Here is a 26275-nt window from a genome sequence, read left to right on the forward strand (position 1 = left end):
TTTTCGTCTCTTCTTGCTTTCGATACGTCCTACAATATTTTCCGAAATGTGCGAAGTTCCTTTCAAGTCAAATAGCTACTTCATCATACGGTAATAACATTCCTATCCACATTTCTTGCTTTTTAGCTGAATTCCCTCTAGGGATCAGCTATTATTTTTATTTCATTACTGGGTCGTGTGTAAACAAAATCGAAGAAGGAAATTCAGTTCAACAAATGTAGTTGTGTTTTTGCGCCTTGCGATGAATATTTCCACTTGACTAATTTTCCAATTATTTTTTAATGCTGTGTGTTTATACAATTGATCTTTATTTATTTTGTTATTTATTAATTCCATAAATGTCTTTTTTATTTTGATTTCCCAAGGTAGTCCCTGAGTTTTATTAAAGATTTGTTGACTTAATTTTTTATATCCTCTTCATTTTTGGTCGTTAAATGTTAATCTTTTTAGCAGCTAACGTATGTCCAGTGTTTATCTGCGTTTAAGAAATAATGTCTCTTTCTACAGCGTTATTACCCGTGGTTTATGCAGATGTTCATAAAAATTTCATCTTGATCTCTTCTCAATATTATTTCACATTACGTTAATGTCCAAGGTTTTGTTTTATGAGTTTCTATTGAGATAGTTTTTAATGTTCACCAATTAATTTCAAGTAATCTTCACATCATAATGTTTTTTCATCATAGGTATCTGAAAGTAATCCTTTCATTAGTATAAAATTATTAATGTTATAGTTTTCATTGACAATCTCTCACATTATGACAGACTATGTGGCGTCTGTCGTGTGACTCAATACCAATGGTTTGTTGTCTTTAAATGGAAACGAAGTTGAATGTTGTACGTCAAAGAGAAAATTTTTACATTTGTGGATGATTGTTAACTTTTGTCAGGTTATTTTCGAAATTGGAATTTTTCTGATCAAATGGACGATATTTGGGATCAATAAGTCACAGTCAGATTTTGAAATCGGAAGTACATCTTCAAATTATATGGTCGTAGATCATATACGATAGTTTTCTTCCAAGGTACTTTGAACTTGAATATTTGTGACCTCGCTAATTGCCACCGTAAAAACGTTCCCTCGTACCTCGCCTACAATTGATTGATTTCCGCACGTCATACTCGAGGGGCAATTTAGTTTCAATCTCAATTGTTTTCGCAAACTTGGTTTCAATCTCAATCGTTTTCGGAAACCTATCAGTTATCAGTCACGTCAACATTTGAAGTTTCATGCTGCAATTTTTTAGCTAATTTGCGCATTGCAGATGCCGTGTTTGATATTTTTGTCTAAATTGATGCATTGAACCATTTCTATTCTTGAACATGGTCTTCAAATGTTCCTGAGGTTTAAGGTTTATTTCGTTTTTGGCCCTCAATTTAAGCAGCCAGAACTCTTAAAAAAAGCTATTTTCGAAATTGGAATTTTTCTGATCAAATGGATAAAGATTGACGATATTTGGGATCAATAAGTCACAGTCAGATTTTGAAATCTGAAGTACATCTTCAAATTATATGGTCGTAGATCATATACCTACGATAGTTTTCTTCCAAGGTACTTTGAACTTGAAAATTTGTGACCTCGCTAATTGCCACCGTAAAAACGTTCCCTCGTACCTCGCCTCAGAATTAATGATTTATTCACCGTGGTGTATCTTTCAAAAAAATATTATTTATCATCATTATAATGAGCTGAAGGGACGAAAAAAATATAATTGAGCAAATCTAAATTTAGTTGGAAAAAATTTGGCGTGGGAAGCCAGAAAAGTGACGGGAATTGTAAAATTTACGACAATCAAAGTTATTATTATTCGCTACTGTTAGCTTATTCTTCTCGGGGAAAAAAAAATTGGCTTTGAATGTTAATTCTGGTGGAAAGAACATTAAAAAAATTTGCTCAGTAACAACTATAGTGGAGAAAAATCCAGAAAATGATGTTAATTGACGAAAAAAGAAAAGCGTCATACGAACTTATTCTTGGGTGGCTTACAAGCTGAAGGGACGAAAAAAATATAATTGAGCAAATCTAAATTTAGTCGGAAAAAATTTGGCGTGGGAAGCCAGAAAAGTGACGGGAATTGTAAAATTTACGACAATCAAAATTATTATTGTTCGCTACTGTTAGCTTAGTCTTCTCGGAAAAAAAATTGGCTTTGAATTCTGGTGGAAAGAACATAAAAAAAATTTGCTCAGAAACAACTATAGTGGAGAAAAATCCAGAAAATGATGTTAATTGACGAAAAAAGAAAAGCGTCATACGAACTTATTCTTGGGTGGCTTACAATGTCGATACAACGCCTATTATGGTGGAGTTTACAAATCATTTTCAAGCTCTTGGCTTTTGTTATGTTTCAAATTTCCGTTGTTTGAGGGTGGACGTTTGATTCAAGGTGGAAACGATGGTCTTTTATGAATGAGAAAATTTTCAAATTAGCTAGAATTTTTTCTCCATTCGAGCTCAAATCATTGCACTTATCCTTTATACGAGTAGTTGGAGCTTTTGGAGTTTGGAAACTAATACTCTTGGCTTTTGTTATGTTTCAAATTTCCGTTGTTTGAGGGTGGACGTTTGATTCAAGGTAGAAATGATGGTCTTTTATGAATGAGAATATTTTCAAATTAACTAGCTAGAATTTTTTCTCCATTCGAGCTCAAATCATTGCACTTATCCTTTATACGAGTAGTTGGAGCTTTTGGAGTTTGGAAACTAATTTTAAATAATTCAAAACGGTAAAAAAATTAAGCCCAAAAAACTTCTAGGCCAACAAAAAGTGAAAGTTACTACCAAACTATAATTTATCTTTGAGGAAAAAAAAGAACGATTTACCTTTGGGGGAAAAAAAGAGAATTACGTTATACGTAGATAAAAATAAAATTGTCAATTAAGACCTAATAAAATTAATTGGACGCAACATTAAAATAAATGTACCGGAAAGCAAAATGCTAAACAAACATGATCTTGCTTTGACTATTACAATGTTTGTATTCATTTTTACTTTTTACTTTCCTTATCCTATAGGAAGGAAAGTAATGTAATCGGGTCAAATTTTCGATGGTCAGTTTTTAGTGCCAAAAATCCCACAAATCCAACCCATTAATTAAATAAATTCCCTCATTTGAACTTATATGAAGTTGTCCTCTCTTTTGATTTTCCAGGTAGCACCGCAACAGTTGGAACATTCGGTGACAGACTCGTCGTCTGTCTCTTACTCCAAACCGAACCAGCCGGTTCACCAGAAGGGCAACCAGTGCCGCAACAGTTGGAACATTCGGTGACAGACTCGTCGTCTGTCTCTTACTCCAAACCGAACCAGCCGGTTCACCAGAAGGGCAAACAGTTGGATTGTATGCTCGATAGTTTGACGGCAGAAATGTCTCGTCAAGGTGTCACCACAACCCAGAAGGGATGTTGCTCATCCTGCGACAAGCCCATTGTCGGCCAAGTCATTACTGCTCTAGGTAAGCCTTTGGAATTCTCGCCCGAAAATTATGACCTGATAACGTAATATGTGTAATCTGTGGTTACATGGTAACCTTTTCACTACTTGCGGCATCCTATTTAGACTTTGCCCGAAACCCGAAAATTATGACCTGATAACGTAATATGTGTAATCTGTGGTTACATGGTAACCTTTTCACTACTTGCGGCATCCTATTTAGACTTCGAAAATATTGTTCCTTCTCTAGATTTCGAGCTTGGAATTCTAGAAGAGATTTTCCAGAGTTGAATTCTTTAAGGTTTAATCGACTACGGGGACTTGCTTCGAAGCCAAACGCAACTGATTCATGAGTGTTGGTCAACACTCGACATAAAAAAAGTCCGTATAAAAATCTTTTGGTGAGTTTGAAGATTCATTTTTGGTCGTGTGTGATAATGTTATTTTCACCGTTTTCCTTTTCTTTGCAGGAAAAACCTGGCATCCGGAACATTTCATTGGGGACTTGCTTCGGAGCCAAACGCAACTGATTCATGAGTGTTGGTCAACACTCGACATAAAAAAGTCTTATAAAAATCTTTTGGTGAGTTTGAAGTATTAGAGATTCATTTTTGGTCGTGTGTGGTATTGTTATTTTCACCGTTTTCCTTTTCTTTGCAGGAAAAACCTGGCATCCGGAACATTTCATTTGCACCCACTGTAATCAAGAATTGGGAACCAGAAACTTCTTCGAAAGAGATTCCCGTCCCTACTGTGAACCCGACTATCACAACTTGTTCTCCCCCAGATGTTCTTACTGCAATGGCCCTATCCTTGATGTGAGTATTCGTAACACTTAAGTTTCTTTCCCAAATAATGTCTTCATTTACATTACATTGAAATAGGGGTCTTTTCTGACAAAATTCCTGTGTGCGGAGTCCAATAATTTCCCCTACTGTGAACCCGACTATCACAACTTGTTCTCCCCCAGATGTTCTTACTGCAATGGCCCCATCCTTGATGTGAGTATTCGTAACACTTAACTTTCTTTCCCAAATAATGTCTTCATTTACATTACATTGAAATAGGGGTCTTTTCTGACAAAATTCCTGTGTGCGGAGTCCAATAATTTCTTCATACTAAAGGCAGAGTTTGGCAGAGCCTTGTCACTGCAACCATTGGAATCTATTCTGCGCAAGTTTCTTCATATCCTTGTAGCCCTCCACACCCATACATTTGATCATATTAGAATAGAATATGTATATGTTTTATTTGCACATAATAATACGTACATGATAGTACATCGTACAATGGTCAAGTTTATCTAATCTAAGTGACAAATTATGATCCATCACTTTGGTTCTCAGTCTTCCTCTTCCATTTACTTTCCCTTCCATGTTTACAATGTATCGTATCCATGTCTTGTTTTTTGACGACCATTTCTCGCTCCCATGCTTTCAGAAATGCGTGACGGCACTCGAGAAGACCTGGCACACGGAGCACTTCTTCTGCGCCCAGTGCGGCAAACAGTTCGGCGAGGCAATGGTCAAGTTTATCTAATCTAAGTGACAAATTATGATCCATCACTTTGGTTCTCAGTCTTCCTCTTCCTTTCGTTCCATTTACTTTCCCTTCCATGTTTACAATGTATCATATCCATGTCTTGTTTTTTGACGACCATTTCTCGCTCCGATGCTTTCAGAAATGCGTGACGGCACTCGAGAAGACCTGGCACACGGAGCACTTCTTCTGCGCCCAGTGCGGCAAACAGTTCGGCGAGGACGGCTTTCACGAGAAGGACGGCAAGCCGTACTGCCGCGACGACTACTTCGACCTGTTTGCGCCCAAGTGCGGCGGCTGCAACCGTGCCATCATGGAGAACTACGTGTCCGCCCTGAACACTCAGTGGCATTCGACTTGCTTCGTGTGCAGGGTGAGTATTTGGGTCCCGTCGCATTGGGTCCGTCTCATATTGGAAGCGACGCGCGACTTTTAGTCGCCTGTAAAACCAAACCTATAAAAATTATAGACATAAAGAGTCTCTAACTTCATGAAATCATACTTACTTTACGTGTCCAGGGTTACCAAACAAATGCCGCTCAGTGGCATTCGACTTGCTTCGTGTGCAGGGTGAGTATTTGGGTCCCGTCGCATTCGGTCCGTCTCATATTGGAAGCGACGCGCGACTTTTAGTCGCCTGTAAAATCAAACCTATAAAAATTATAGACATAAAGAGTCTCTAACTTCATGAAATCATACTTACTTTACGTGTCCAGGGTTACCAAACAAATGCCGTCATATTGCACGAGTCTTGTCAGTGTTGCACGACTCGTATCGCATTTTCAGATGCGTTGATACAGTCTATCATTTTCATAGGTTTGGTTGTGCAGGCAACTAGGCTCTACTAAAAGAGGCGCGACTACGTTCCAATGTGAGACGGGCCCCGCCCCGTACCTATCTCACGGACACCAAAAAAGTCAAAGTCCTACTGGAACTTGACCTGCCTTGGTGGCGTACTGGTTAAGATGCTCGCCTGGTAAACAGGAAAGCCGGTTCAGTCCCCCAGTCGAGGTAGTTTTATCCTCATTTATTTGAGGATTCAGGTTCGTGTTTAGTCCCATCATGTTAGCATGTCAATCTCTTATCGAATCACCTATCAGTGCTAAACAGGTGTCTTTATTAACTTCTATTTAAACTTTGATATCATGCAAATTACATGCATCATTTACCCAGTCACCTATTTGCATGCCATTCCTTTTGCGGTGAGACTATTCGACTCATTCCAATCTCACGTAATAACCTTTCAAATCGCATTAGATGTTTTCAATAGTCACAAAGTCTCTATTGTGACGAAGCATAGGTAATTCCGTCAGAACGAATGAAGTAGAACAGATAGTTCATGTCATGCGATGGTTGGGCGTAGCCCGTGTTTTCCCAACACAGTTTTCTTTCGCTCGTTCCCTAATACGATGTAAACATGCAATTAAGATAATGGGGAAAACAGTTTTGATGGATTTTAAAGCTAGTAAACGATGACGGAGTCGTAAAAGTCAGTTTGCACTGGTGCACGAATATCCAACACAGTTTTCTTTCGCTCGTTCCCTAATACGATGTAAACATGCAATTGAGATAATGGGGAAAACAGTTTTGATGGATTTTAAAGCTAGTAAACGATGACGGAGTCGTAAAAGTCAGTTTGCACTGGTGCACGAATAAGTTTTCGGATGGAGATGCTTAGCGGTTTTTATGGTTCTTTTAGTTTAGAGCCAAATGACTCTCGCGAAAATAATAATTATTCTAGTAGGTAGCCAACCCGGGGTGCCATTTAGCGCTACCAAAATAGAAATTACGTTATTATTATTCCACTTAGAGAGGAAAAATATGATTATAAACTCTATACCTGTTAAACTTGACTTTCATAGAATAATTATACCTTGTTTACTCTGCCAGTATAGGACTGAAAAGCCCCTTTACTTCTTGATGTTGATTTTTTTTTTTTTTTTTTTTTTTTTTTTCTCTCGCTAAGATCTGCTTTTGAAAGTTTCAGCTGTCCCTCTACCACCTCATTGTGAATTGTGCTAAGCCCATGTCTAATCTATGTTCTTATTGTTTCTTTTAGGACTGTAAGAAGCCAGTCACAGGCAAATCCTTCTATGCTATGGAAGGCAAGCCTGTCTGTCCTAAATGTGTTGGCGTTGATGAGGAAGAAGAGACTTAAACCCTTTTTTTTGTACCAAAATCCCCCCACCGAAATCATATGCCCTTGAGCTTTACTTACTGTCAACAAGCATTTGAACTGTGCCTTTGTAGGTGTTAAAATCTTTGCTATCTCTGAGACTTTTAGGTGCTTAGATGTATTTTTTGTACTGAATATTATTGTCGGGTTGTCAGTGAATCAGGAGAGATGTTTGAAATTTTGTGAATGACTGCCTCGAGTCTTTTGAAACTTTTGTGGTGTCCTTGCTCTTCAATGTCCTGTTGATTACTAATGTTGTGCCATTGAATGCATCCGGAACAAGCATAATATTTACAAAGAGAAAAGTGACATCATCTTGTACAGGGTCATCAATGACATTGATAACCTATTCGACACATTCATCATCTTGAACATCATTCATATCAATATCATTATCAATGGTACCTAAAGGTGTGTCCACACATAGTCGACCGGCCGTCGATTCACATCGATCGACGGTCGTCGACTTGTGGACACACCTTAATACTAGACCTCTTTCTGCGGAGGCGGATTTTTTGTATCTATCCAAACATGTTATGTAAAAAATGTAAATGCAATTTCTTTGTGTTATTATGTCCCAACTTTGGTGCTTTGCTTACTGCAGCATTGTAGGATTTTTCCCAATAACTCAATAATCCTAAAATCCAATGTTTACCTACCATGCTGGCACCGGTCGCTATGCGCATTTATATGTCATAGCTACTCATTTTCCTCACGAGGCTGAGTGGGCCCCCAAACATGTTATATTACATACTCCTATGCGAAGGTCTATCTAATTTCACCAATAGATTTGGAGAGCAATAAATTTGAACTACAAATACAGGAAAAAAAGGCATTTAATAACAACAGACTCTTGACTCTTGAGGAGAAGGCAACCACTAGGTGAGGTCAACGTCAGAAGAGTTCTCTACCACCCAACGCATTTCTAATGGTATTGGAAAAGTAAAGTCATGTTTAAAGGTCATGGATAATCAAATTTTCAATGATTGTCTTCTTCCGAAGTAATTAAGTTTGAACATTATACCTTATCTACCTGAGAAGAGTGTAGCGTGGGTTGAATTAAGTCCGAACTTCCCATTGTTTGAGAATTTGACCACAGTAGTAGCCTACTGCTAAAGTATTACATATTATTTTGTTAAGGCGGTCTCTTCCTGATCCCTTGTGTGGCGCGTCCATTTCAGTTTCTTGATCCCTTGTGTGTCGTGTGGCGCGTCCATTTCAGTTTAGGACTATTGCACTGCGAGTAAGGGACTCTTTAGTCCTATTATTATTTGAACAAATTCACAGCTAAAGCTGTAGTTTTATTTTTTACAAGAATATTAAAACAAGTAATAAACAAACAAAAATTACAAATTTAGTCCTATTCGAACAGTTTAAACAAGCACTATTATTAGTAGTAGCAAATCAGTGCCTTTTAGTAACACCTGTTGATATTATCTATGTAGTACTGAAGGTATTACTTTCCATTACACTACGTATATTGAACTTACACAATGTAACGTAAAAGTATATTGGAATCGGGTCAGATTTTTGTTGCCAAATTTCAATGTCAAGAAGTTGCCTAGTACAACAGAAGGTACGCTGATTTATCAGACCGCGAAGATTTTGAAAATTTACAAGTCCACAATTTTTCCATTTCACGCTGCTATGAGTTTTTGAGTTTGCCAATTTTTTTATTTTTGAGCAAATTTCATGTTAATTTGTAAAAAGAAACTAGAAAAAATACATCTAGAAATCTATTCTGGTGTAGAAAAATGTAGTGAAAGACGTAAACAATATTAACGAATAGATAAACGAAGTATACTTTTTGCTTTCGAGTCTTCAACCAAATTGACTTTTTCATTTTATTTTTAAGAGGTTTTTTTTCCCTCCCTTTAAGGCGCTTTAACACAACGGACAGTAGGTCGTTTCATAGAGGTAACTGTAAGTGCTGAGTATCTAATGTCTGATCGTCCCGAAAGCGAAGAGAGGAGCAGAGGAGGAAGACTGGCCAAATTGTAAAAGTCAGTACAAGATCAAAGTAGGTATTTAGGTAATACCATCTCGGCGAATTACCTTGATTTACTGCATCATTGTAATTAGAAATTACACAATGTCCAAGATAGCAAATGTCTCCCAGGTCGAATTTCACCACCGTGGTGTGGATTATCTCAAGATTAAGTAGTTCAATCTGAGGTTGACCTGGCTAAGTAATACCCAGATGGTAAACCCCAGCATAAGAGCTGGGTGGTAAAGACCGCCCTGGGCGCCATAACACTGTTGTCATGTTGTCAACATTCGAGTCCCTTAAACGTGCTAAATATTTCACTGGAGAGTTCCCCGAAAACTCTTTTCGGTGTGTTTTGATATATGAATTTCCAAAGTGTAACCAAAAGGCTGTCGTGTTATTTATCAGTTCTCAATTCGACCTCGGTTTTTTCCGCCTCCGTGGAAATCATTTTGGCACTTTCTCACGCCGTATATTGTGACGTCACGTGAATTCTGTTACATGTCAAGGTTTGATAGAAATTTATGGTCTCTAAAATGATGATTATTAATTTATTACATATATGTAGTGTAGATCGATATGATTAACACTTGTATGCCGCGTCAGTTATCTGTCGGCGCCTTGTCCGAAAATACACCTTTTTTGCCTGGACACTCAAAGTGGTAATTGTAATGCTTTGCCAAAAGGGTTAACTTTTCTCTTCACGTTTATCATTGCTTATTATTTCAATGAATGAATAAGATTGATGGAAAAACACATCAGCTCATTGCTCACTCTACTTTTGCTTCCTCCTTTGTTTTGGTATAAAGAAGCGAAGAGATTTTATCAATCTTCATGAGGAGGAAATCTTTGGCCAATTTTAATTTAACTCTTCCTCTTTGAGGTTAATTCTTCAGCTTATAACATTTATGGTAGATTCCACCAACCTTCTTTCCAGCCTCAAATCCCAAAAATCAGTTGAATTGTACACATCATTTTAGAGGGGTTCAGCTCTGCTTTTAAAAACAACACTGGTCGCTACTCAATCGTCCTCACGAGGTTGAGTGCACCCCGAACTCCCAGCACAGAGCCGAAAAAAATTCGGCCACGCCGGAAATCGAACCCGGACCTCCTGCGTGCAAGCCTAGTGTGATACCCACTCGGCCACGGTGGTTGCTATAGATATCACAATAACAAGCCGCTACTCAATCGTCCTCACGAGGCTGAGTGCACCCCGAACTCTAAGCACAGAGCCGAAAAAAATTCGGCCCCGCCGGAAATCGAACCCGGACCTCCTGCGTGCAAGCCTAGTGTGATACCCACTCGGCCACAGTGGTTGCTATAGATATCACAATAACATTGTTGCCAGATGACTTAGAAGTCTCGGAACAAAGTCCTCCAAACCTTTTTCTCCCTTTTCAATCCTGTTCGTACGATCATTTTACACAAACAGGGCAATCTCACATGGAAGCTCTTTCTTTAGCATTGCAGGGTCTTTTCAAAAAACTCTAAGAAAGCTGAACTTATCTTGGATCTATGCAAATTTCCATTATGAGAAATTTATGGTCTCTAAAATGATGATTATTAATTTATTACATATATGTAGTGTAGATCGATATGATTAACACTTGTATGCCGCGTCAGTTATCTGTCGGCGCCTTGTCCGAAAATACACCTTTTTTGCCTGGACACTCAAGAAATTTATGGTCTCTAAAATGATGATTATTAATTTATTACATATATGTAGAGTAGATCGATATGATTAACACTTGTATGCCGCGTCAGTTATCTGTCGGCGCCTTGTCCGAAAATACACCTTTTTTGCCTGGACACTCATGCTATGGTCTCATCATCCCGAAATCGAAGAGAGAAGGACAGGATAGGAGAAAGCCAGCCGTTCCAAGAACGAACCTTATCTGCTGAGGATAAAGTTTGCCCCGGGCGGGAATCGAACCCGCGCTACCCTCCAATGGCGGCAGTACCAGAGTAAAAAGAAGAATTATTATAGAAATAATTACGTACATTTATTGAAGGAGGCTCTTAGTAATGCTGTGATATCCACAAAATCCACTACATTAATTAGTTTACCTTAATTTATTTAGTCCGTTTGCTCTGATTATTTTATTTTCTTTTTATTTCAGTTGAGAAAGATCCCTCCCAAACAAAGATAGAGGCCAGGAGGCGGATTTCTTGTATCTCTCCAAACATGATATATATAATACCCACTCGGGTACTTGTGCAGAAGTCACGTCCGTGGAATATTGCTACCAAAGGAACTGGTCTATCTAATGTCTAATTTTACCAATAGATTTGGATAGCAATAAATTTGAACTACAAATACAGGGAAAAAGGCATTTACTAACAATAGATGCATGAGTGGAAGGCAACCACTAGGCGGGTTTAAAGCCTTTGAGTTTACTACCACCTAACACATTTCTAATGGTACATACTAGAAAAGTAAACGCTATGGTTGTAAGCGCTAAGTCAAAGGTTCGATTTCCACCCGGGGCGGATTTTATCCTAAACAGACGAGCTTCGTTCTCGGAACACCTGCCTTTCTCCTATCCTGTCCTTCTGTCTTCGATTTGGGGACTATAAGACCTCAACATTTGTTGCAGTTGTCTCTATCAAATCTCTTAACTTGTTAACCCTGTTGAAATAGGGCTGAACAGTTCCTTTGCCCCAGAAACCATCAGTTTCTCTTAATTTAAAAGATTTTTAGTAATACCTGCTATTTTGTAGTACTTTTCTACTTTCCATGGTAGAGAACATATGTACAGGAACTTACACAATGTAACGTAAAAGTATATTTTATTGGAATCGGGTCAAATTGTTGTCGCCAAATTTCAATGTCAAGAAGAATAGAAGGTACGCCGATTTATCAGACCACAAAGATTTTGAAAATTTACCAAGTCCACAATTTTTCCATTTCACGCTGCTATGAGTTTTTGAGTTTGCCAATTTTTTTCTTATTTTTGAGCAAATTTCATGTTAATTTGTAAAAAGAAACTAGAAAAAATACATCTAGACTATCATTTTCATAGGTTTGGTTGTGCAGGCAACTAGGCTCTACTAAAAGAGGCGCGACTACGTTCCAATGTGAGACGGGCCCCGTACCTATCTCACGGACACCAAAAAAGTCAGAGTCCTACTGGAACTTGACCTGCCTTGGTGGCGTACTGGTTAAGATGCTCGCCTGGTAAACAGGAAAGCCGGTTCAGTCCCCCAGTCGATACATCTAGAAATCTATTCTGGTGTAGAGAAATGTAGTGAAAGAAGTAAACAATATTAACGAAATACTTTTTGCTTTTGAGTCTTCAGCCAAATTAACTTTTTCATCTTATTTTTTAGACGTTTTTTCCCTCCCTTTTAGGCGCGTTTAATGATAAGAGGTAACTGTAACTGGTAAAAGTGCTAAGGTCTCATCGTCCCGAAAACAAAGAGAGGAGGAGAGGAGGAAGACTGGCCAAATCGATGAACTCAGTCCAAACTCAAAATAGGTAATGCCATCTGGGGGAATTACCTTGATTGATATTACTGTTATTAGAAATTACCATACTGTAGAATGTAGAATCTTGATAAAATAACGTTTAAAAGAATGCCCAATATAGCAGTTATTGCCTTACTGGTGACTCTTCAAGTCTTCATGAATAAGACAGCTCTAAGGTCGAGTTTTACCTTCGTGTTTTGTCTCAGGATTGAGTTCAATCCGAGGTTGACCTGGCTATTAAGTATAGGGAAATCCTTTCATCTCAATACCGAGTTGGTAAACATCAGCATAAGAAGAGGGTGTTGTCATGTTGTCAACATTCGAGTCCCTTAAACGTGCTAAATATTTCACTGGAGAGTTCCCCGAAAACTCTTTTCGGTGTGTTTTGATATATGAATTTCCAAAGTGTAACCAAAAGGCTGTCGTGTTATTTATCAGTTCTCAATTCGACCTCGGTTTTTTCCGCCTCCGTGGAAATCATTTTGGCACTTTCTCACGCCGTATATTGTGACGTCACGTGAATTCTGTTACATGTCAAGGTTTGAGGGGGGGGGGGATCGAAATTTTGTTCGAATTTACCACGCACTCAAGTCTGTACAATTTTGCCGTGTTGCTGAAAGGCCGAAGGACATATGACATCGTTGCATTTTTACCGCTTATCAGCCTTTTCAACAGACTTTGTTTCCATTTATTATTGTGATAAACCAGATCTTTGTTTTCATTAACTTCTCAGGTCAAATAGATCGCATTTGAACTGTCTATCTGGCGTCCAGTAATCCTTTAGTCCTCGAATAAGGCGTTTTTTAACTCTGTGAATTAAGTTTGTCTCAGAGACAGCAAGATTATTTTATTTCATCATGGCACAATTTACCCCAAACAGCATCTACCTAATACCTCTCTTTTGATTACAGTTTACAATTTTGCCGTGTTGCTGAAAGGCCGAAGGACATATGACATCGTTGCATTTTTAACATTGCAGGGTCTTTTCAAAAAACTCTAAGAAAGCTGAACTTATCTTGGATCTATGCAAATTTCCATTATGAGAAATTTATGGTCTCTCACAGACTTTGTTTCCATTTATTATTGTGATAAACCAGATATTTGTTTTCATTAACTTCTCAGGTCAAATAGATCGCATTTTAACTGTCTATCTGGCGTCCAGTAATTCTTTAGTCCAGTTACTTGGTCAATTTTAATTCCACGAGAACAGTACCTGAACTGTTTAAACTTTATGTAATCCAGCCATAAAATCCTACCTTTAGTCCAGTTACTTGGTCAATTTTAATTCCACGAGAACAGTACCTGAACTGTTTAAACTTTATGTAATCCAGCCATAAAATCCTATCTTTAGTCCAGTTACTTGGTCAATTTATTTTAATTCCACGAGAACAGTACCTGAACTGTTTAAACTTTATGTTATCCAGCCATAAAATCCTATGAATATTATTGTTGTCTATGCCATTTCTAACATTTTTTGTTCTCCCTCCCCAGGACTGTCGTCAGCCGTTCCAGGGCGGTTCGTTCTTCGACCACGAAGGTCTCCCGTATTGTGAGACTCACTATCACGCCAAGCGGGGTTCTCTGTGTGCGGGATGTCATAAACCCATCACGGGTAAGAAACTTTGTTCTTTGATAGGAATTCAACTTCACTGTGCCTTTGGATGCCCGCAGAACGAGGAATTCAAGATGAAGCACAAAGATGAAGCCGTAAGATGAAAAAAACAAACGTACACATTCTTATGAGACCGTGCAGAACGAAACATTCCGAAGTTTCAACATAAATTTCAGGAAAAATTTTCAAGAACAAAATATTTTGTTTTTGAGGCAGTTCATCGAGAAGACTTGACGTTGACGCTCATTGGTTTACTCAAGTTCACCTAAACTGAAGTTGCAGGCAGGGTCAATGGTCAGTTTGGAAATCTTTCTGGATTATTCAACCTCGTTCTGCGTGCGCTTCTTTCTGGATTTTCGCCAGCCTAGTTAGCTTAGTTGGTAGTGCGTCTGTCTTGTAAGCGCTAGGCCGCGGGTTCGATTCCCGCCCGGGGCGGATTTTATCCTGATGGGATAATGTTCGTTCTCGGAAGGCTGGCTTTCTCCTATCCTGTCTTCCTTCTCTCTTCGATTTCGGGACGATAAGACCATAGCAGTTACAGTTCCCATCGTAGGCTTTCTCCTATCCTGTCTTCCTTCTCTCTTCGATTTCGGGACGATAACTAGCAGTTACAGTTCCCTCTGCTTTCTTCCACCTGGCTTCCTTCTCTCTTCGATTTCGGGACGATAAGACCATAGCAGTTACAGTTCCCTCTGTCAAACCTCTTTAACCTGGCTTCCTTCTCTCTTCGATTTCGGGACGATAAGACCATAGCAGTTACAGTTCCCTCTGTCAAACCTCTTTAAAATGGTTCGATTCCCGCCCGGGGCGGATTTTATCCTGATGGGATAATGTTCGTTCTCGGAACGGCTGGCTTTCTCCTATCCCTCTCTTCCTTCTCTCTTCGATTTCGGGACGATAAGACCATAGCAGTTACAGTTCCCTCTGTTAAACCTCTTTAAAAAAATTCCTTCTCTCTTGATTTCGGGACGATAAGACCATAGCAGTTACAGTTCCCTCTAACTCTTAAAAAAAAAAGAAGTTGCAGGCAGGGTCAATGGTCAGTTTGGAAATCTTTCTGGATTATTCAACCTCGTTCTGCGTGCGCTTCTTTCTGGATTTTCACCTGAATTGTTTCAGGATGTTCCTCCTGAAGATGTTTCATCTTTGTGCTTCATCTTGAATTCCTCGTTCTGCTTTGTCACTAAAGATTACATCATTTACTCTTACCCTCAGGTGGGCTAGCCGCTAGAAACTTACAGCCCCATTTTATGAAGAAAAAATTCTCGCTGTCAAGTCTAACTAAAACAAATTTTAGCGGGTTCGATTCCCGCCCGAGACGGATTTTATCCTGCACAGATAAGGTTCGTGCTTGGAATGACGGGCTTTTTCCTATCCTGTCTTCCATCTTTCTTCGATTTCCGGATGATATGACCTCCGTTGCAGTTACATCAAACTTCTTGATTTTAAACTATAAATCATTTAGAATATCCTCTGCTGGAGGTGTCTTTGTTTAATGAATATTGAAACGGGGCGGGGTCGAGTTGATTGGAACACATAACAGTCATCAGATGCCTTCAGGCACACTCTATTTGTCAAGGGTCTAGGTTTTCCTTGCCCTTGGGATCAATTTAATTTGAAGAAACCATTTACTGATGAAAATTTGTAATGAAATATGAGTTGAAGAATAATACTACCACCTTTTTCTGCCGCAGGTGTCTTTGTTTAATAACTAATTCAATATTACCTTTTTCTGCCGCAGGTCGTTGTATTACCGCCATGTTCCGCAAGTTCCATCCGGAACATTTCGTGTGCGCCTTCTGTTTGCGGCAACTCAACAAGGGCACCTTTAAGGAGCAAAACGACAAGCCGTACTGCCACGGATGCTTTGAAAAACTCTTTGGCTAAACCCATCCTCTGGGTTGAACCATTCTATGGCTGCTATAGAGACTATTGCAGCTTTGATCAAAGAACTGTTACGGATGTTATGAAAAACTCTTTGGCTAAACCCAGCTTGTGGGTTCAACAATTTCTACCTATGATCCAAGGCTTTCTGCCTCTTTAACTCTTTACTCAAAAAAGCTAATATACGAGTTATACGATATACGAGTTTACCTTTGGGTTTAGCCTTCTATGGCTGCTCTCTTAACCCGTTTGGCTAAACCCTAGGAACTGGAACACAGTTTGGGACACATTGCCAAGGAACTTCGATTGAACCCCGAAGTAAATGGGTTGAGCCCATCCCTCTGTAATTTGAACGAATATTGGTGCTATGAAATGAAGTCATTAGATAATAATTAGTGCCATGACTACAATTTTTCTTTAAAGGACATATGTAGTTTGTATTAATTTTGAATAATTATGTGCCAAAACATGCCATTATGGATACAGTTGGAAAATCATCAATTTTAGATTTACTGAGGTTAGCTTTCACCAATTCTTTTTCAGCCCCTAGAATGCCTGTTAAGCTAACAGCCTGTTAAGTTCCATTTGCTTTGTATAGAATTAACAGGGCTGTTAAGCTAACCGACCATTAGGGTCTAAAAAGGAGGTTGGTGAAAACTGCAGTGAGGATTTTTTAGTACAGTGGTTAGACAATTATAATTGCAGCTATTAGAGCACATATCGGTTGAAAATGAGCTTACTGAGGTTAGCTTTCACCAATTCTTTTTCAGCCCCTAGAATGCCTGTTAAGCTAACAAACAGCCTGTTAAGTTCCATTTGCTTTGTATAGAATTAACAGGGCTGTTTAACCGACCATTAGGGTCTAAAAAGGAGATTGGTGAAAACTGCAGTGAGGATTTTTTAGTACAGTGGTTAGACAATTATAATTGCAGCTATTAGAGCACATATCGGTTGAAAATGAGAAAATAAACTCCCCATATTCGAAAACGGAAAATAGGGTTTTCACAACAATTTAGTATTATTAATGAATTATTATTTATTATCAACGTGAATCATTATTTGCCATGTTACAAAATGAAAATATTCGAAATTCTCATATTCGATTATGGAACATAGAGATTACACAATAATTTAGTAGTTACTAATTAATTATTATCAAACTGAATCACTCGTTGCCATGTATTGTCGCACCTTCACAGTAACTTTAATTTATTCGAAATTCTCATATTCGATTATGGAAAATAGAGATTACACAATAATTTAGTAGTTACCTACTAATTAATTATTATCAAACTGAATCACTCGTTGCCATGTATTGTCGCACCTTCACAGTAACTTTAATGTAATAATCTACTTAATTAACTAATTTTAATCAAAATACAGGGTGTTTCACTGTTTCATGTATGTACTCGTATTTTCCCGGAGCTTCGTTCTATTATTATTTTTTAGGCAGGTAGAGATTTCCGCAATGTTGACACAATTGTGGGACGGTATATAATGGCATGAGGTATAAAATAAAATATTAGGTACAAAACCCATGAAATTTGTTGATTCTTTTCTACTTTGAGACGCCCTGTATTATTCCTGGTGCCAATATTATGAGCCACCCAGACTTTCTTCAATGGGACTTGGCGCAATAGATTTTAGTCATTATTTCTGCTTCCTCTTCTTCAGCTCCTTCTTCTTATGGTAGGGTCCTCCTTACTCAAAAGGATTGTATAAACGGTGTCATTCATGCAAGAAAATCTAGTAATGGAAAACCATATCGACAGAAAAAATTGTGGGAAGAATACCCGCATATGTAGAGTACCTACACTACAAGACTTCCTACTGTATACTAAAAACAATATGGCAAACAAACAACTTTGATTGAGCGTTCAAACTATACTATGAAAAATCGTCAAATGATATTTCAAGGCTGAGTTACATTTGCCCGAGATGTGACGTAAAAATGTTGCAAATCTGTGGAAAGATGGCAAAACACGATAACCAACATTTTTTTCAAAATGGAGTTAGTAATTGATTCTTAGTAACCTTTTTGCGCTCTATCGATTGGTATAATCAGAATTGTCCTACGACTTACCGTTCCTGAGATATTAATGGAGTCAAAACAGGATAACTGCCATTGTGCCTAACTCTGGCAGAGCTCTTTTACTCTTTAATTTTGATTAATCGGATGAAACTGTACCGCTTTACAAGCATTGTGCCTAACTCTGGCAGAGCTCTTTTACTCTTTAATTTTGATTAATCGGATGAAACTGTACCGCTTTACATCTCTCATGTACCTGAGTGTTTTCTTACGTACATTAATAAATAATATCTAAATTCTACATATGTACATATAAATGCGTACATGATAAATAACAATGTCAACATACATGATATATGTCTACATATAAATCTACATATAAATTCTACTATCTACATATAAATTGTAAAATTGTTTTGAAAATGTTATAATTATGATTTCACACATTCCCTTGACCCCCATTTTGTTTGAGGTGTCCGAAAAATGGATAATTAATACGAGGTTAATTTGCAGACGCAACTGACGAGCTGTCCTCATATTAATGCGTACATGATAAATAACAATGTCAACATACATGATATATGTCTACATATAAATCTACATATAAATTCTACTATCTACATAGAAATTGTAAAATTGTTTTGAAAATGTTATAATTATGATTTCACACTTTCCCTTGACCCCCATTTTGTTTGAGGTGTCCGAAAAATGGATAATTAATACGAGGTTAATTTGCAGACGCAACTGACGAGCTGTCCTAAAACGAAATGCATTATTGTTATGTATTATTTGTTGTTTAATGTAAATTCATATTATTATTATTATTATTATTTGTTTTTAGCTTAACTTCGTTTTGTATTGTTTCAAACAATTTTGTTTGTGTACCTTTGTAAATTTCGGCTGAAAGTAGGTTTAGCTTGTTTAAGACAAGATGACACTAATGTTTGATTTCCATTATCCACCTCTAGGGACCATGTTTAAATTGTTTTCTTTTCGTTGTTTCTTACTTTGTTCTTTCACACTTGCACCTTTCTGTCCTGTTTGTAAATTTGTTTATTCGAATAAGTCGGACTATCAAAAATTCTAAATTGATTTTTTTTTTTCTTCGAATAAGGCGTTTTAACTCTGTGAATTAAGTTTGTCTCAGAGATAGCAAGATTATTTTATTTCATCATGGCACAATTTACCCCAAACACCTTTCTGTCCTGTTTGTAAATTTGTTTATTCGAATAAGTCGGACTATCAAAAATTCTAAATTAAGTTTTTTTTCGAATAAGGCGTTTTAACTCTGTGAATTAAGTTTGTCTCAGAGATAGCAAGATTATTTTATTTCATCATGGCACAATTTACCCCAACTTCTCTCTTCGATTTCGGAATGATAGGACCTTAGCAGTTACAGTTCCCTCTGTCAAACCTCTCTACAAGACTTTTTCCACCATGGTGATTTTACATTTTGAACTTTTCTTTTAGCCCCCTTGCCAGTCTAGTTAGCTTAGTTGGTAGCACATCTACCTTGTAAGCGCTAGGCCGTGGGTTCGATTCCCGCCCGGGGCGGATTTTATCCTGATGGGATAATGTTCGTTCTGTGCTAGGCCGCGGGTTCGATTCCCGCCCGAGGCGGATTTTATCCTGATGGGATAATGTTCGTTCTCGGAACGGCTGGATTTCTCCTATCCTGTCTTCCTTCTCTCTTCCGATTTCGAATGATAGGACCTTAGCAGTTACAGTTCCCTCTGTCAAACCTCTTTAAAAAAAATCTACCAGCCCACTCATTAATATTCTGTACTTTCCTTCTGAGGAAGGAGGCCCTGTAATATTATCTCTTCCTACAAATTTGTAGTCTTTCTTCTTGTTAATTTTATTATACGATTATTTCTTTGTTGTTATATTATTTTTCTTCATTAATTTTATTGAACATACGGATATAATTAATTTTCTTCTTGTTAATTTTATTATACGATTATTTCTTTGTTGTTATATTATTTTTCTTCATTAATTTTATTGAACATACGGATATAATTTTTATTTGCTAAATCATTTTATTTTGTTTTTGCTAAACATGAAATATACGCACATTATTGTACTTGTAGGAATTATTTGGACGTAACACACGAAACTGTACAAAAAAATCTAATAACAAACCATGATATTGGATATTATCTTGTTTTGCCATCTGACAAATTCTAAATAATTAGTATATTTCAAAGATGTCAAAAAAGATAATGGACAATAACCTGATTTGGCATCGTGCCAAAACCAAATGGAATGATGTCAAAATCGGATAAAGTAGGACTCACTTATCTTGGTTTGGCCTCCAACACCGTTCAAAAGTGTGTTAAACGTTGACAATAGAAGATGGCAAAACAGGATCCTGTTTTGCCCTAAAAAAATCGTTCAAAAATGCGTTTTACGTTGAAAATGGAAGATGGCAAAATAAGATATCTTTTTTAAAAGGCTATTATCTCAGTTCCTGGTAATGCCGAAGAAATTATTCTTAAACAGATTAATACCTTATTCTCTTACCTATATTACAGTCCAAGAATGAATATTGTAAGTATAATTAAAAAAAAGATAAAAATATTTTCATGTTGAAAAAAACGTTTTTTTACTCTCCTGTAAAATTTGAAAAATGTTGGTTATCGTGTTTTGCCATCTTTCCACAGAAATTACCAAAATAAGACGAATGGCGTAATTTTCCTCAACAAAATGAACCATGACGGGTGTAGAGTTACCAATCGGGGAATTGTAAGTCTCCTAAGCTTATAGCTATTAATTACATAAAATATATCATTTTTTATTACTTTACAAAATGGTGCTAAATTAAATAATAACAAAAAGAACTAAAGTATGAGTTTTGATGGAGGGAACTGTAACTGCAAGGGTCTTATCGTCCCGAAATCGAAGAGAAAAGGAAGACAGAATAGGAGAAAGCCAGCCGTTCCGAGAACGAACATTATCAATAACAAAAAGAACTAAAGAAGATATTGAGCGTTTTAAACACAAAACTCAACTCTCTCAAAAGTTCTAAACTTTTGAAACTAGGTAGTATGGCTTTACGTAATTATGAATTTAAAAAGCTCGCCAGCCTAGTTAGCTTAGTTGGTAGTGCGTCTGCCTTGTAAGCGCTAGACCGCGGGTTCGATTCCCGCCCCGGGGCGGATTTTATCCTGATGGTATAATGTTCGTTCTCGGAACGGCTGGCTTTCTCCTATCCTGTCTTCCTTCTCTCTTCGGACATCACGTACAAGTTGGAATTTTAAGTACCATCAGTACTCGGCAGGTCGCAAAAAGGCAAGTAGGAGGCTGGTAATTTAGTAATATTGTTTTCGTGTTTTCCTCCCCCAACCCCAACGATACACAAAAATGTCTCTTCATCCTAGCCTTGCAATGGAAGAACTCCTGTAAGGGCTTTTACGCGGGTTTGTGAGATATAGTATGCATCTTCAGCAAAAAAACTCACTGATCGATCTTTGAGCTCCCCAGAGGCCCCTTCTAAGTTTTGCAGCTCACTGACCTACTAGTCAATCATACAATGGTTTCACAATAGATTACAATGCTTAACACGGATGAACCCCTAAATGGAGTTCGTAAAGAAACAGCAAGAAAACTTGTAAAAGGCCTTCTTCAGAAAACTCATGTTGCCCACACTATTACCAGGAATATGTTGCTCGAAAAGGCTTAAAAAGACGTCCGCATTCTGTTCCCCATAATATTGTAAAATCCCGTCACACACTGTTTTCAAACAGCTTTATCACAGGATTTATCTCCAGCTCTGTCAGTATTGTCTTCGCATCCTAGCCTTGCAATGGAAGAACTCCTAAAATAGGCCTTTACGCGGGTTTGTGATCTTTGGTACACATCTTCAAGGCTTAAAACTTACTGATTAGTCTTTGAGATCCGCAGTAGTCCCCAGAGCCCTTCTTAATTTGAGTTCTGCAGTTCACTAAACTACTATAGTCATACACTGGAGTAACAATAGTTTAAATTGGTTAATACGGATGAAAACTTGAAAACCTATATGGGGCTCGTAAACAAACAGCAAGAACACTTGGAAAAAGGCTTTCTTCAGAAAACTCACGTTGCCCACACTATTACCAGGAATATGTTGCTCGAAAAGGCTTAAAAAGACGTCCACATTCTGTTCCCCATAATATTGTAAAATCCCGTCACACACTGTTTTCAAACAGCTTTATCACAGGATTTATCTCCAGCTCTGTCAGTATTACCGACTAAGTACACATATTTATTTCCTGCCAAGTGTTCCAGGAACGCAAATTGATGGCACAAATCACAACGCCAATGCCTACGAGAAAAATAAGATCTGCCAACGGAGAGAAGAGAGGAAAAAGATATAAAGTTTTTTTTTTCTTTGCAAAGCATAAAAAAACTCAGACAAATAATATCAAGTTTCTGTTTGGAAGACTGATAAATGACGTCGATTAGGCTTTCGATGTAAACTCAGGATTGGAGCAAGGAGGGAATATCTTACTAAAAAAATACATTACTTCTTTTTACAAGAAAATATTTATGTAGGCACCTCAGGAGGTCAAGTGACAAAATCTGCCCCAAGCAATGTAACATACTAGAGGCCCTCAACCATCCATCAGTGCACCACTTTCCATTTTATCAGCCACATGATGCTTTTGCTTTTATTGAAAAAAATGTTCGATAAAGATAAAAATATAATAAAAGCATTATTTTATCCGCTAACCCGCGGGAGTCCCCCCATTTTACAAAATAATGTTAAATGGGGCAGACTGTTTCAATTACACAGTATATTCGCACGTTACATACCGACACTATAACACACAAAAGAGAAAATTTGATTAAGAGAAGAAAGAGAGAAAAAAAAAAACGAAATGTGAAAAACAAAACAGTGCTGAAAAAGAAAGAGAAGAGAAGGAGCAGGTGTATGTGTGTGTGGGAGAGATGAGAGAAGAAAGAATGGGGGAAAAGGAAAGGACAGAGAGAGGGAGAGAGGGGGGAAGGAAAGGAGTGTGAGAAAAGAGGGGGAGAAAGAACAGGGAGCGCGGGGGGGAAATTTATTGAAAAGCATTTCATATTTTTTCCCCCTCGGTAAAGTGCAAATTGCATAACAAGATGAGTACTATAGTGCATAATACCACCACTAGGACGATGTAAATTGTATACCAATTATATTACAAGTACGCCATTGTTATGATTTCAAGTGTCTCGATGGAAAAAAAAAAAAAAAAAAAAAAAAAAAGGGGTTGCAAGGAAAACAAAAAGGGGGGAAAAGAAATGATTTCAAGTGTCTCGATGGAAAAAAAAAAAACAGGGATTGCAAGAGAAACAAGAAGGAGGAGAAAGAAGGTAACGAGTGAGTGAGAGGAGAGAAAAAGAAAAGTGTGTGAGGGAGAAAAAAAAAAGAGGGAGATTACATAAATACAACATACAGTTTACACAGACACACAGAAGCAATACATAAATACAGCATATTATGTATAGTTTGCACATAATTCACATTTCACATTCTGTTCGCGTACATTTTCGCTCTTTGAAAAAAACACATTTCAAATGTCTGAAAAAAATGCTGACATTTGAAATGAAGAAAAGCAGAAATGCCTAACACTCATTCGTATGTAAGAAATGCCTAACACAGCGCACACATTTATATGCTCTGGAGAAGAAGGCCTGTCTATCATTAGTTTAGCATGTCTCTAGCGTACTAAGGCAACTACTTGTGCCAGCAGGGTAGAATAGAATAGTCAATAGACCTTTTATATCCTCCCCGAATAGAACTGAGTCCCTATACCCCAGCAGTCTTAAAAAGGTCTTGTATATTTAATTGTAGCGCAAAATGCTTTATTTTCAAATGAGACATTCAGTCATTTCACAAAAGTTATGACGTAATCTACCAGAAGAAAACCATTCACAAATCATTGCATAACTATTTTAATAGTTCTTGTGACGTCAACATTTTGCGAAATATGGAGTGCCTAAGACTTCAAGCAAACAAATTTCAAAAGTTGCTTTCAGCCCGTAAAAGACTCGTGAAACCCAAGCCTGGGTTATCAAACCCATAGCAAAGTTAGCACCATTATCTTTCCTTAACGTTGTACTTCATTGAGCAATGATAAGACAGGAATTTGCTGAGACGTGAGCTACCCCATTTTTAAATCCCTTAACCCCATTTTCCAATCCCCTTACCCCATTTTCTTCTGGCTGGAGATATTTTCTGAAGGCATCTTGTGAAAGCTGGGCTGGGAAAAACAATAATGGACTGTCAGAAAGAGTAATTTTAGGCGACTTTAAGGCATAATAAGTTTTTTCAATAACACAATGATGTACCAAATAAGATAATATTGCACATTGCGTACTCAAATGAATGGAAGGCGTTCACACAATCAACTTTATTTCTTTCCTCAACTTGAGAGGTGTAAAGAAAAACAAAGTAAGTAAGTCATTCATTACAAACATTACTAAATAAAAACTCAAGTTCAGAAATACAGGTACTTTCACCAAGTTCAGGCAAAGAAAAACGAGTACGAATCCGCTTGTTCAGATAATAAATATGGGAGACCTTCCCTTGTGTGTGAACAGAATGTGTGTGTGGTGGGGGAGGGTTAAAAAAGGGATATGAAAGCAAAGACACAGTATTTTTGGACACTCGAAAATCCCTGAATCCATATCGTCCCCAATTTTTTCCTTCCTTCCTCCCTCTGGTGGAAATGTCAATAAAGAAAACTTCGGGAAAACACAGCGGGATGGTTACGTAGGAGAGAAGAGGAGGAGGAGAAAATTTATCTCTTCAACACACAGAGTGGGAGTGGAAATGAAATTGAAGGGTTTATTCAAGAGAGGGCCAAAAGACGAAAATCGAGTTTTGAAGAAAACAATTTTCAAGTTTTTGAGGATTTTACAAAAACTCCTGTATCTTGATGGATAATGGAAAAGATCGTTTTTTGTCCCTCCTAAACTGATTCTTAATAGCATTCCGCATTAGTAAAGCAATTTTAAAGATCTAGACTAGGTATTGGTAAAAGTAGGGCTATAATAAACGCCCTATGTCACTGCGAACTGGTTAGATCTTTTGTAACTTTTCCTGTTTTTTTCCCCTCCTAAACTGATTCTTAATAGCATTCCGCATTAGTAAAGCAATTTTACTACAAAAGATCTAGACTAGGTATTGGTAAAAGTAGGGCTATAATAAACGCCCTATGTCACTGCGAACTGGTTAGATGTTTTGTAACTTTTCCTTTAGTTATCTAGAATCCAGACTAAAGGACTTGACCTTCTTGTATAAAAAGACTTCAATTGAAATTAAGGTTAAAGGCTTAGGTGCCGGAAAAAAAAGAGAATGGAGAGGAGGAGGAGGAGAGAGTGCTCTGTTTTTGACAGGTAAAGAAAATAATTTCGTGTGTTCTCAAGTGTTCTTCCAGCGATTAATTTAATTCTCTCTTTTCACCATCCTCTTCCTCTCTCTCCTTCCTTTCCCATATACCCCTATCTCTTTCCATCTCCCATATCTCTCCATACCCTCTCTTCCTTCTTTTTCTTACTTCCTCTTCCTTCTTTCGAATCCTCTTTATCTCTTATCTATCTTGTTCTCCTCCTCTTCAGGTTCTTCCCACCTTCCTCTTTCTTCATCCTGTCATTCTCTCTGTTCCTTCCTCCTCCTTCTGTCCTGAAATCCTCTCTCTCCCTTTCCCTCCCAAATTCTTCCTCAAATTTAATGCACCAGCTTTCTTTTGGTAAACTTCTTCTCCAACTTCTTTCGCTTGTTTTTCATTCCTCTTTACCTCTACCCTCTCTTCCTTCTTTTTCTTACTTCCTCTTTATCTCTTATCTATCTTGTTCTCCTCCTCTTCAGGTTCTTTCCACCTTCCTCTTTCTTCATCCTGTCATTCTCTCTGTTCCTTCTTCCTCCTTCTGCTGTCCTCAAATCCTCTCTCTCCCTTTCCCTCCCACATTCTTCCTCAAATTTAATGCACCAGCTTTCTTTTGGTAAACTTCTTCTCCAACTTCTTTCGCTTGTTTTTCATTCCTCTTTACGACTTCCTCATTCTCTTCTTTGCCAGTTCTTCTCATTCTTTCTCCACCTTTTCTTATCAGCTCGCGCTCCCTTGTTTACGGTCGCGCTGCGCGCTCCCGGGGGCTTCGCGGGGTTGTGCATGGGGTCGC

At 37.8% G+C, this 26275-nt stretch overlaps 1 protein-coding gene and 2 long non-coding RNA genes across 4 annotated transcripts in view; 2 read left to right on the forward strand and 1 right to left on the reverse strand.

Moving 5' to 3' along the window:
• Positions 1-16104, forward strand: part of LOC103507300 (leupaxin) — a 69334-nt gene extending 53230 nt beyond the window's left edge. Inside the window, exons 8-13 of one of the 2 annotated variants that reach the window (XM_026822204.1) lie at positions 3154-3237; positions 3327-3456; positions 4095-4252; positions 5116-5346; positions 14097-14217; positions 15959-16104. In XM_026822204.1, coding sequence (XP_026678005.1) covers positions 3154-3237; positions 3327-3456; positions 4095-4252; positions 5116-5346; positions 14097-14217; positions 15959-16104 — 870 coding nt within the window. The other variant, XM_026822205.1, reaches the window with a different exon arrangement.
• A 52-nt stretch (positions 16105-16156) lies between these two features.
• LOC113466630 lies at positions 16157-17176 on the forward strand. The gene is made up of 2 exons (XR_003390974.1): positions 16157-16618; positions 16846-17176. It is a non-coding gene; the product is annotated as an uncharacterized LOC113466630 (long non-coding RNA).
• Positions 17142-17921, reverse strand: LOC113466631. Its single transcript, XR_003390975.1, has 2 exons — positions 17426-17921; positions 17142-17292 (listed from the first exon to the last, which is right to left on the reverse strand). It is a non-coding gene; the product is annotated as an uncharacterized LOC113466631 (long non-coding RNA).
• Positions 17922-26275: the final 8354 nt, after the last annotated feature.

The sequence above is a fragment of the Diaphorina citri genome, unplaced genomic scaffold (genome assembly GCF_000475195.1).
Source record: "Diaphorina citri unplaced genomic scaffold, Diaci psyllid genome assembly version 1.1 scaffold304, whole genome shotgun sequence".
NCBI lineage: Eukaryota > Metazoa > Arthropoda > Insecta > Hemiptera > Psyllidae > Diaphorina > Diaphorina citri.